At 39.5% G+C, this 13,365-nt stretch overlaps 1 protein-coding gene across 4 annotated transcripts in view; it reads right to left on the bottom strand.

The window, feature by feature from the left end:
• The window catches only part of PITPNM3 (PITPNM family member 3), a 64,346-nt gene that overhangs the window by 19,028 nt on the left and 31,953 nt on the right, over positions 1-13,365 (bottom strand). For all 4 annotated transcript variants that reach the window (XM_017822757.1, XM_017822760.1, XM_017822759.1 and 1 more), the window contains 5 exons: positions 12,985-13,174; positions 10,150-10,269; positions 7,348-7,529; positions 4,583-4,752; positions 1,382-1,552 (listed from right to left, as the gene is read on the bottom strand). In XM_017822757.1, the coding sequence (XP_017678246.1) occupies positions 1,382-1,552; positions 4,583-4,752; positions 7,348-7,529; positions 10,150-10,269; positions 12,985-13,174 (833 nt within the window). The remainder of the gene's footprint in view (positions 1-1,381; positions 1,553-4,582; positions 4,753-7,347; positions 7,530-10,149; positions 10,270-12,984; positions 13,175-13,365) is intronic.

The following is a 13,365-nucleotide window of genomic DNA, read 5'->3' as shown; positions in this document are numbered from 1 at the left end:
CCTTAGATGAACCCAAAGAGAACACCAGTAGTTTACAAATCACTTCTATAGCCTCTGTTTCAAGAATCACTGAAAGGGGTTACCTTAACACAGCAAAGCTGGTAAAATCTACTAAAAAAAGGTTTTCCATTTGAAAAAGAGCCTAAGGGAACTATTCTTCCTATGACAGTTATTTAAAGGAAGGTTCAGCTTTTCAAGACAGCCTTAGCAATATCTCAGTGACCAAATTTGTGCCTAACTAACCAGCAGGATTTCCAAGGTCACAGTCAGGCTTTACAGCAAGTCTGAAAGCAAAGCAGGGTATGAATTTCCATTGAAAGAAAACTGAGAAACAGGGGGTGAGGAGAGAGCACATATTCCCTAGTCTGGACTGTCCCTCACCTTAGCTACCCCTTGAATCAATTAATGAGGAACAGCCACATCTTCACATATTTCAGTGAAGCCAACAACTAGAAACAAACCTTCTGCAACTCAAGATCAACCGCTGCTTTTCAAAGTGATTTGCATCTGATGTACACCATATTTGAGCAGATAAAAGAAAGGCATTGTTGTACCCTACTACACAGAACAGGTTCCCAAACACAATTCTTCTAGCTCCAACAAATAGAAAACATTGCCATTTTACTGTATTAGCCTCCAACCTTAAACTCCAAATCCTGAGAAACTTTTTAAAATATCCTGTTGAAGCTTGAATTTATGTCTGAATCTGTAGCAAAAAGAATAAATCTATTGCACAAGCATGTACAGATACAAATTCCTTTTTTGCAGAACGTGACAAGTCAAAGATACTTCACACCTATATGATTTTATCTTATTTTCTATAAAGTCAAAAAAGCACAACTCCTTCTATTAGCATCTTGCTCATCCATGTATTCTTCCTTCCTGCCCAGAAATCAGTCTATTTCCAGTTTCTTCCAGGATTCAAACCATTTTTATCCAACATAATTATTTATTTAGTAGCTCACTTAGGAGGAGAGCAATCAAGATTGCTCAGTGCTCTGATCTGTCCTAGTACATAACTGAAGTGACCAACAGAAACAATATCTGAAGATCTAGGCAAAGATCTATTACAACTAATTGTAAAAAGAAATTGTTTAAAATAAAGACGTGGAATTTTTCAAGTGACACTTTAACTAGAACAGTGATATTGCCTTCCAACTGCTCTGTAACAAAACTAGTATCAATCTTATAGATATGATAATTTTTTTCTTAGCAATCTTCTTTGGTTCCACACTTGCTAAGTGTGTCTGTGCCACTCAGTCCCAGATGATTTGGTTTTAGCATATTAGCACACTGGTATCTCAAATCCTCTTGAGCTGTGGAAGGAGAGAATGCTTAAGAGAACAACAGATAATGAGAGCTATGAAAACAAGCACTGTACCTAATTGGTGAGATCTTCCATCCCCTAGTGGGTATCTCTGGTACCGTGGGACACTGAATGGAGGAAGAAGATGGAATCTTTTTTCCAGCAATGGTTCAAGTCTGCAGGCAGAGGGGTCAGCAGAGTGAAAGAAACTGTACACTTGGCTGCAGGCTGGTCGGACCTGGCACACTTGGATGAGAATGAGACAAAGAGTTCAGTATCGCCCCTTTATGATTTTCAAGGAGTCTACACAGAAATATGGTTAATATGGTCTTCTGCAAACTCCAGATTAGCATACATCTGGCCAGAAGAAATTTAACTACATAGTTTCCTATTTCATATGTAAAGAACACTTCACTGCACACGAGTTTACAGAGACATCACAATCTGAGATGCGGGCAGAGAGCAGATATAAAGAGCAGTCAAAGAAACAGACAGAAGCAGGGAAGGAAAAAGAAGTTTAAAAATCCTGTAAGTATGGTATTGAGCATTACAGCTGTGATGCTCAGCACTTCAAATATTTACCAGCAAAATGGTTTGCTGGGCCTCTGACATCCAGAGGACTTAAACCTAGATGACAGCAGAAGCAGGCAGGTGACAGAAAGCAGTGCAGTTTCTCCAGTCACCTTATGAATGCTCACGTATAGAAATGAGGTTGGTCATACTGTAACAGCACAGCAATGTTTATGATTTTTGCTAAAGGTGTGCAGCTCCTGAAGGTTTGGGGCTACAACTGAGAATGCAAATCTTAAATCATTTACTCAGTTAATAAGACATACTTTTGACTAAACACACAGCCCTGAAAAATAACTTATACTCATATGGGTGATCACACGAGACTGCTAAGGTCTGTAAGACAGTCAGTGTAGTCACTTTTCACCAAATCACACCTCAATCATACCGAATCAAATCAATTCATTAGGGGCTCATTAAACTTAGTACAGTTTGTACAGTACTGCATTACATGTTACAATGGTCAGTTCATTAACTACAATAGTAAAGCAATGACTGAACTATTTATAAAATATATCTGAGATAATTATGTCTTCTCCCTATGAACTCCATGCAAGCATGACACGTTTTCAAATCTGCCCTAGAGGCTACGTGGCTGTGGTTTCTCTTATACAAGGGCACGTAAAGATTAGTTTTAGAGATTAGTAGTGACATGACACAGTTGAAACTGTCATTCCTAAAGCTGCCTGCAAAAGCCAGGCTTACAGCTGATAGAGCCAAGCATCAAGTGAACACATTGGTTTATATTCACTGAGATTGTAAGATTTTCTGTGCCCATTAAGGGAACAATGCTGCTGAGCTGAGGGTAAAACTGAAGCATGGAGGCTTCACTTGGCCTGTTTCAGGTCCAGCAAAGTATTTAATATCCTTTATGTGTTTCAGTTGAAGAAACCCATATTGATGAAATCTTTTGATAATTTGAAGTGTTCTGGTTTTGCATTTGTAGGCAAGGTTATGATTTGAGAAAGATTTCTTTTTGCTAATAAGCAGATGACATTTTCCATTTTGTATGTTTAGTATTGAAAAATGTAATATATGCATGCAAGCTGAAATTATTTTCTTCGTAGTTTAGGCCTTCTGTCAGATTTCTGAGGTCTATACCTATGTCTGACACCTGCAGTGCTAAGCTGAGTACTTCACTCCCTACTAGTGTGGCATTCAGCAGTATTAGTTCCCATTGAGAGCAAGTGCAAAACACCCCAAACCACTGCAACCACCCCAAGGCAGGACAGGGTCACTTTGTGGATGGAACTAAATGCTCATGACTTATTGGGAATTGAGATTTGTAGAGGATAGCAAGCCTCTTCCAAGGATAATCAGCAAACTGTGCTTTAGACAGTAAGAACTGAGTGAGAGGACCACAGAAGACAGTGCTAGAGAGTAAACAGAAGAACTGTTAAGGAAGCATTAAGGGACCAATAGAATATTGAGCAGATGAAACTGAAAAGGTATTTGGCAAGGAAATAAAAAAATTGGAATGAAAATCTGGTTTTATACACAGTCTTGTTAGTGTAGAAATAAATTAATATTCAGAAAGTAAAACACAACAAAATGCATCTGTTCTGCAAACATAACAGGCAAACCTCTAGATACAATTTTCTTCCCTTACGTTTTAAAAACTGATTCTAACAAGCCAAATAAATAAAAACATCTGAATTTTATTTGTCACATTTTCAGGTAGCTTTCTACCTTTCATTTCAGTAAAGAAGATATCTGATTTCTCAACTAACTTCCAGCTGTCTGCATGGTAGTTTTCAATTTGTCTGTTTTCCTCTGAACTTTAAAATGGGATTCTTTTATCATATGTACCTCTAAAGACTAATTATGCTTCAAGTAGACTCTGCTCACCTCAGAATGTGTTTGAAATGCCGGTCAGTTGAGCTGCTCTCAAAGCATGCTCCCTGTAGGATACCAGAGGAAGGATGGCAGTGAGAGCTAATTTGAAGAAAATAGTTTTTTAACATGAAATTTTCCTGTCAAAGTGTCTGGAGGGTACCAGAGCTGAGACTGGGGAAAGAAGGGCTATTGGCGAAAAAAAAAAATCTGGAGTCTTGAATTGTTGCCTCTTCTCACTGTTGCAATGGATTTTTCTCCCTCACCTGATAAATGAATGTACCACTTCCTATGAAGGTGCTGTGCTATCCCAAGCTCATACCATGCAAAGAGACAAATCATGTAGTGAATATTGAAAAGTAAAGTAAGCTTTTACTTTAACTGAAAAATTTAAAAAATAAAACAAAAAAAAATAAAACAAAAAAATCCTCTATGCATCTGATCCCTAGGCTCTGTTACCAGAGAGGAACAATAGCTCACAAGCAACACACCAACACACCCAAGGGCCAAATTCACCCGTGAAGCCAGACACGAACAACAGGTAATGCTGAACCAAGCACAGATGTTATTTTTGGTATTGTTTTCAAGGACTGGCCCTTGGGGAAGTGTGAGCTTTCATGTTGTATGACATGGAATATATGATTAACAGCAGAGCAAAAGACACACTTCTTCAAACGGGTGAGCAGTGACATCCCTGAAACAACCCTCCTCATCTCAATACCTACTTACATTAATATTCCCATCTTTTAAAGGAGGAAATTTACCTCACTCCCTAGCATTTAACTAGGCTCCTTTATTTACACCCTTTTTGTGTGAGTCTCTGTTTATGAAGGTCATTACCCATCCTGAATTCTAACCCCAGGAAGAGCTTACCATCCAGTCCAGGCAGAACAGTGCTCCTCATGGCCAGCACCAAACCAAGTGGCGACCCAAAGAGGAAGAAATCAGACACCTCAAATTCAAATCGGCCCAGGTTTACTTCTGAGAGACTGGAATCCACAGGAGGAAGGTCTGCACCATCTTTCAACACACTTGAGTGGATGCTGAGCAAAGAAAATGTACTGAATCAACAATAATGAAGAGGGCATTCCCAAAACAGGCTGCTTAGAAAGCTCTAGCACCTGTATTTAGATCCCAGCAATACACCTTGAAACTGTAGACTGATATTGCACCACAGCAGCCACTTACCATTTTTTCGGTGTGGCTATTCAGTAAACTTACTAATTTCAACATGCAAGAGTTTTCTACAGTTATTCTACAGAATACTTACTGGTAAATTATGCAAGGACTATGAAGACTGAAGTTTACCTCCCCTCCCTTTTAGCAGTACAGATGTATGTAAGTTTATTCTGACTCTTCTGCTACAAATTCTAACCTACTCTAGCCGTGTAAGGACAATGGTATTAGAAGGTTACAGTCAAAGTATGTTACTTGCGTGCATAAAAAGCATTGTTCCAATCTGTTTCCTGACCTATGACCTAGAATTTCACTACTTTTCAACTATTTGTTACAGGTGACACTTCCAGACAGCTTTTAGAGTGATTTAAACACTTCCATTTACTTTGTATGCCATACATGCATGAGGTAAATACAGACCACTTATCCCTCACTGACAGAGAAAAGACTCTGCCATCATTTAGTTCTGCTGGAGATGAAATATCTACATTCAGAAGCAGAAAAGTAGCCTGTACACTTGCTGTCCAGCCATGAGACAGAGTAGAACAGGCCTCCAGAGCATGGAGAGCCTGACTGAGAGACACTGACCATGCTGACTTCAATCAGAACTGTAAACGAAGTGCTCAGGAGTTATGTGCACACCACACACTGTATCTGTGGCCAAGTATGGATCAGAATCCAGAAATTCTGAAGACTGATCTCAAATCAGGCCAAACCTTCTTTCAATCTGAGACCCTAGTGACATTCTCAATTTATAACCCAATGTTATTAACTGTAACCCTGAGGACCAAACTTAGGGCTTCATTTAATGCAGAAGTGAAGAAAGCCATGAACTAAATCTATCAGCATGGCAGTTTGCAGTTACCTCTCTATGCCACAAGCACTTGGACAAAGAGCACAAACTGAGACACTGGAACACAATTACAGTGTGTAAGGTAACAACATTCCTTTAAAAGAATGATCTCTGTAATGATCATCTGTAAAGATGAAAGAGCGATCTCTGTAACCTCATCACTGATATGCCTCTGCTAAATTGCAGTAAATGAGATAATGGGGAAAAAGGTATCAATGATCTTAAGCAAGTTCCACAGACAGGAAAGCAAAGGCTTGGAGCCTCTCTTTATGTACAGGGTGGGTCAGAGGATGACATGGTTTCGTTTCATTTGTTTTTTTCACCCTCTTTACCTTACCAAGGAATTTTTTCTGCTGTCTTTAGCCTATGTTTGTCCAACTGTTCCTCAACAACTTAGCAACAGCCTGAAGTTTGAGTCCAAAATGAGAGTGGAAGGTAACACTTCTGTCTGCTTGTTAAGTACAGCTCATGTAAAGCTTTCAGTTTAAAATCATAGACACAGAGGAAATGAAAGGTTTGGAAGAAAACTGTTATCTTTGTCCTTCCATTATCCTATTATTCTTCAAGTCCAAAGTGCTTTATACAAGTCAACATTGTGCTTTAAATATAACACAGTACTTCTCCTACACAAGAACCTAAAAGTGACTGACCAAAAAACTTCATGTTTTCAGCCGTAGACAAGCGAAAAACCACCACTGTGCCTCACTTTACAACACAAGGATACCCAGAAAATGTAAGGTTTGAAAATGAAAGCAGAATAGTCAATAAAAACAAAGCAAAGGGCATTCAGTCAAAGCAATAATATCAAATTACCTTAAGCTGCTACTAAGAAAACTGCCTGACTTGAAATAAAGCACAGTAGGAAGTCTGCCCTATAGTCAACTCTAGCAGGACTGAAACTCAATACACAGTAAGACTCACAATGAAATAAAGGAACTAAGATGATGGATAGAGGAAGCAAAAGCCCAAATAATTCAGATTAAAAAAAAAAAACAAACAGCTTAGAACAGGCAGAAACAACAAGACAAAGGAAATGCTTATGTTCCCATCAAATCTGTATTTCAAAGGTTTCTTAAGATCACGGAAAGCTAATTAAGTTAACTCTCCTCCCCTAACCTCCTCCTCATTTAAGCCAAATGTTTATGCAGGGCTTTTTTGTTGTTGTTTTAAAGCTGATCTGAATAGCTCATAGACCACCTAAAGAGCACCTAAAGCAATTATCTCACGCTTTATAGAATAAAAAAAATCCTGAAAATGAATTCAGAGGGATCTTTAGATAGAAAGAGGTAACAGAAATTTACACTTATAAAGTATTCATCCATCTTGATTTGAGTGGGCTGCACTTCAGAAATAGAACTTTGTGCATTCATTTTTCCATATTCAAAACTCTCACAACTGAATAAAGATTAAATAAAAAACATTCCACGTGTGAGTAAGTTAATACTACATCCATTAAATCCATAGGGTTTTTCTGAGGGGTAGACAAGGACTTCAAGCAAACGTCCAGAAACACACCACAAACAGCAACAATGACTCTGTGCTCCGGTGCTGACAGGCTCCATTCAATGGCAAGGCTGTTTCTTTTACTCAGTCATTGAACACCAGTTACCTAGACAGGAGAGCATGATGCTGGGCTATAGCATCACAGTCATAGGTGGAGGAGTCACTTTGTTTCCGAGGCAACGGCTGCCTTGGCTCCTCATCCTCCATGATTCCCGAGATGTCAATATTGCTTTTGCTCAGGTGTTTGCTGTCACCCAGACTGGAGTCCTCTGCTAAGAGGGGATTATCCTTCAGAAAATGAACAGAGCAAAAGGAAGATTTAGATAAGACACCAAAATACGACAGAGCTTATATGAAATGGCTGCATTTATACATTTGACCTCACTTTATTCAAGAAAGGGTGGAAAGGGTTAGACTTCCTCTTTGCGGTAGAAGGAAAGAGATGAAGACTAAATTTCATTGTAAGATGCATAGCCTAAAAGCTGGAAGGAGAATCAGGAATTGGGGGGGCGGGGGCACGAGGGGCAGAAAGGAGGAGTAACAAAAAGCTTTATCCTTCATGACTTCATCACTCTTAGAGAACTATAAATATCATAAGGTAATCAGAAGGGGTCTTACCTAAGTGCACAAAATGCCCACTACAACATTAATGGTCTTGTTCATCATGTTCCATGGATGTGGGATCTGATTTTTTAAGAATGTCAGCTTCTGCAGGATGCAAGAGACCAGTGCCACCATATCTTCCAGGTTATTTATTTCTTTATTGTTCATTTCCTCCAGCACTTCTGCAGCTTGCACCAGCATCCTCCCTGATATATCCCTATTACTTCCAGACTTTTATTCCTGAGTCCATTTCAGCAGCCTGTGCAAATGATGCTTTTCAAAACAAATGTCACTGGACTGAACCCCCCCACCCATGCGTGAGATCTCTGTGCACAAGGCATAGCAAGATCTGGTTCTTTATAATGACTGTGCATACAGCCTGGGGAACAAGAGGCTGGAGAACAGCCCCGTGGGAAGGGATCTGGGGGTCCTGGTCGATGGCAAGGGGAATATAAGTCAGCAGTGCCCCGGCAGCCAAGAGGGCCAACCGTGTCCTGGGGGGCATCAGGTCCAGCATCGCTGGCCAGGCCAGGGAGGGGATTGTCCTGCTCTGCTCGGACCTGGGGCAGCCTCACCTGCAATACTGGGGGCAGTTTTGGTCATCACAATATAAGAAAGATATTGAGCCGTTAGAGAGTGTCCAAAGGAAGGCAATGAAGATGGTGAAGGCCTTGAGGGGAAGCCAAGGAGCAGCTGAGGTCACTTAGTCTGGAGAACAGGGGACTAGGGGGAGACCTTATCGCAGTCTACAACTTCCTCATGAGAGAAAGTGGAGGGGCAGGCACAGACAAATTCACTGAGGGAAGAATAAGTAGTTTTAAAAGGACAAGGGACTAGATCTCTGTGAGATGAACCTAGAGAACATCACTGGGAAATTGGCTAGGCATTGTACAAGAAAGCGGGATTCAAAGTTTTTCTTTTCCTTCTTGCATACATCTCTCTCCCAACACTCATTTACATTTTCTCTACCACTGCTCCCTGCTCCTGTCTTCCTGGACACAGCATTATGCACTGTACCGTTGAAGTGTCATTGGAACACTTTACAATCCATAACCTCAAATACCCCAAATCAAAATACATTGTCATGCTCAGTACTTTTAAGCAACTTGCAAAAAGTATCAACTCCAACTAGACAAAATAGAGGAGAAAGTGCACAAAGCTTACAGATGAGGGCTGGGGCATAATAGATCAACTGGCTTGGCCAAAGACATGCAGACAGACTATGGAAAACATGCTAATTGAATCTGTTTCTCTCCAGCTGCAGAAAGAACAAGTTCATAGGACACATGAGCTATGAGGTGAACCTTTCCACACAGTTCCACCTATAGTCTTCAACAGCCAAGAGGATCTTCTGCCTTCTGTGAGAAGTGAATAATTAGTCTTATTCCCAAGAGCCATGTTATTAATGGTAAGTAATTCTCCTTCCTGGAAAAATTTAGACAATGTCTTTTGCTCGAGAGTACTTACACCACATATAGCTCTCAACTGAACAAAGCAGGTCAGTGTCATTGAGCCCATTTTTGAGGAGAGGTAACTCAAGAGATGAAACAATTTTGCCACACTCACAAGGCCAAAGAACAGAGTATGGGCACCTCACAGTATCATCTCTAATTCACCACACCCACTCTCCATATGCACTTGAGCCTGAAGTACATAAGATCGACTGAACTTCAATTTTCTTTCTTAAGTGTCAAACACAATAATTAAGTTTACGTGCTAGCATCACATTAAAAACCTCTGCTTTTATTATCATAAAATCTTTCCTGGATGACAGGTAGGATTACTCCTCCCTTCTCTGCAAATGCAGCACTTGTATAGACACTCAGTGGTCCATTCACAGATCCTCAGGTGACTTGCATTCCTTATGAAGAAAGAGGCATTCTTTCACCACTCATTAAAACTTATTTGTAACACATCTTAATGCTAGACTACCCCCAGGCACTAGCATAATGAATTCCAGACCACATGTGAACAAATAAAAAAAAAATTTAAAAAAATATATTTTGACAAAAAATAGGAGCCTAACAGAGATTACTGAGACAGGACATGTTTGCATCTACAGTTAGGGATACTATAAAGGGCACTTGGTAACCCTATTTTAAAGGTTTACAGATAAAGCCTTCACTACTGATTTCCGATATCATAAAATTGGAGCTGACAACTGCAAATTTTTGATACATGAACAAAATCCCATTCTATCATGGCAATTTACCAAATCCTTAATTTTTCTCTGTCTTATATGGAATTAATTTTCTCTAGGGTATCAATCTATAGGATTTCAGCCTTGTGGATTTTTTCTCTTCACCTGGATGCTGCTGATGCTTCCTCTCCTGCTACTGTTTCGACTCTCATCAGCTGTATTAGAATTATAGCAGATGGCATCAAAGCCCAAAATTCCGCCAATGCAGTCACCTATGAGACACACCTGAGAAAACAGAAAGAGACATGTAGCAAGTGTTTTAAAAGAAACAAAAAGCATCACAGCACTGCAGAGGAGTTCCTGTCTTACTTCACACCCTCGTTACTGGTTTTTACACCCTTGGTTCCTATTGCAGCTAAGATTGTGTAGCCACTTTTGTCCACTTCCTTTTATCTCCAGAAATATGCCCTATGCCAAGAATATCTGTCCAGGGACTATTTTGACCAGCAAGAGTTCTGCCAGATGGATTAGAACTCTTACAGCTACTTGTAGCCAGATTCCAGCTCAAAAAGTTCGTATCACCAGATGACTGGTGACACAAAGATTTCCAGTCACTTAACATTTCCTTCAGAGTCATAGAGGGATGACAGACTGGTACTCTCCTGTCAGGACAAGGGAACGGAACTTTAAAATCAGGTATTAAGCAAAGAGATTCACTCTTGCTTCCCATTTAATATACACGTAGAAGCTACCTTCAAAGTATGGACCTGGCAATTAAAAAAGCACAGACTACTAAAATAGGGAATCCAATAGTTGGAATAATTTTATGGCACACTAGAACCTTCCCTAATTCCACTGAACACCTCCCCAACCCATAGGAGATGATTCTTGCTCCCTGTCCCCCCGTCTGTGTCTGAGCATGAGCACTAGCTTGACACCAGGCTCCAGCAAAGCCCCTCTCTCCAATTCTTGAACTGAACCCATCGTCTAGTCTGTTATTCCCAACTCCTATTAGTTTCCTTAACTCACTTCTAACATTAATTCAGCTTGGCTACAACACAAAACTATAAGTTTTGGATACAGGATGTTGTGCACGCTTTCTTCCAAGTGAAGATGTTAAGAAAAGCAAGTTCTTCAAGATGCAGGTAGGGAAAAACCTCAAACTTATCTCAGTGCATCTCCATGTGGCACTCTTCCTGAACTGAGTACATCTCTTGTACTCAATTAAAATTATAAAAAACATTTTGAAAAATAAAATATCAAAATAAACTAAAGTAACGTCTATCCTAAGACATTTCTGATTCTAAAGTTGTATATAATTGAACAGTATGCTAATTTACTCTCTGATTTTCAAATTCCTATGCTGCACAATGAAGTCCACAAAGAACTGAAAATCATATGACACAAGTAACCTTAATAAAATTAACAACACATTTTGTAGGGAATTGGTAATAACTTCTTCAATTTAACAAGGCATTTCTAATCCTTACTGTTATTGGCATTAAGGTAATGGAGTTAACTTGTTCCAGGTACTGAATAAAACCAAAAAGGAAATCTCTGCTCTAATGAACTTGCTACATAAATAGACAGAAGAGACCAAAATATGAAATGAAAGACACACACAAGGTGGGTGTCAGGATATATGATATATATTTGATAAGTACAGGACTTATTTGGAGGCAGAGTTGAAATTTCTATCTAAGGAGAAAAGCAAAGCACTGTAGAGAGCACAGAGAAGTCACTTCCGTTTCAACAGTGCTGGTAATTGTTGATGGTGAAAATTCTGTGGAGCATACAGAGATCAAGCACACTCTTCCAATGAAGTAATATATCTGATTCATAAAACACACCAAGGAGGCTTCTTTGTGGCTTTGTCAAAGAAAAAAACCATAACACTAAATTTCTATTGAGAAAATTGTTTTCATATTATTCTGTAACTGGTATAATTCTTCTTTATATAATTACACCTTTCATAATGTTTTATCACTGTAGTTGGGCTGTTTTTATGCTTCCAACAAGAACAGTTTCCTATGCATGGTAAAACTGGCTTCAAACCAAATTTTAGTCTAAAAATACTGATATGTCACAGCATAATCTTATTACTGCTATGGAAAAGAATTTGTTTGTGTAATAAGACACATGCTTTTCTTCAAAGGTTACACTGTACTCTATATATTAAATGTATTTTCTTTCTTTTTCTGTAGTGTGAAGGTCACTGCACTTAAATGCACATTTCTGGCTATGTAGATGGCCCCATTGCAAAATAATTTCAGTAATTTACACAGAGTATCAATATCATATTCCTACATGAAGCCTGAAAGTACTTTTTTGTAGTCTAAAGACGGCGAAGCAGGAACAGCAGCTGACGTGTCAGTCAGAAGAAACCTCTGGGTGACTTCACTGGTGCGTGGGTCACAACAGAAAAACTGCATGACTTCCCTCAGAGTTATACAGGAAATATGCAATGCTGCTGGCAACTGAGTATTTGTCTTCCATGTTTCTCTACTGTGAATTTTTTTTTTATTACTACTGTGATGGAGGCAAAAAAAGAAGTAACAATAGTTAAATGTTGGACTTCTTATGATCTTAAAGGTCCCCCAATTTTTTCATCAGCTATAGCAGATGTGCGAAGAACTCATTAACACAGATTATCATCTGTCTTGGGCTGCCATGCTTGTTCACTGCTCAGCATACCCCACTTACCACGCCGTAGCAATACTTATTAAGAGCTTAGGGGTCAAAATGCTTGTGGGAAAAGGTATATAATCTTCTACCAGCTGCGTAAGTCCACATTAGATAGTGCACAGGATTCCAGAAGTGTCTTTCTTGTGCTGGGCACTGAGAAGGTATTTTGAATAGATGACCCCATGCTAACATTCATTCATCATATTTGCAGCATTATCTCACACACATAACTCAAAACCCTCAATACAATGGCTTAAAAAGAAACAGCCTTGCTCTGAAGGAATTTTCATTTGATGTAAGAGAAAACAGTCCTACCTGTCCATTAAAACCAGCCCCATCTGTAGATTTGAGAAACTCATTGTAAACTTGATTGGCTCTGCTGATCACCATGGCAACGGCATCCTGGTACTGAGGGGATGAAACAGCCAGCAAAGGCAAGGCAGCCAGTGGGATGTGGTCTTCACTGCTGCTGAGACAGCTCTCATCATAGCTGTAGGGATTTAGGCTAGAGAAAGACGTTATTATCAGGAAAACTGCAAGAGCCAGCACAAAGCATTAGAGAATGGTAATTAACAGAAACGGGTTGGGCTACTGCAGTTCACAATGAGAGAATAAAGGAAGGATCATTTTCTCACAGAATTCAACTGCTTAAAAAAATCAAGGAGTTACTGCTTTAGTTGAATGAGATTACACCAG

The sequence above is a fragment of the Lepidothrix coronata genome, unplaced genomic scaffold (genome assembly GCF_001604755.1).
Source record: "Lepidothrix coronata isolate B3197 unplaced genomic scaffold, Lepidothrix_coronata-1.0 Scaffold99, whole genome shotgun sequence".
Lineage (NCBI taxonomy): Eukaryota > Metazoa > Chordata > Aves > Passeriformes > Pipridae > Lepidothrix > Lepidothrix coronata.
Note: the sequence above shows the minus strand (reverse complement) of the source record. Positions and strands in the feature narration are given on the sequence as shown.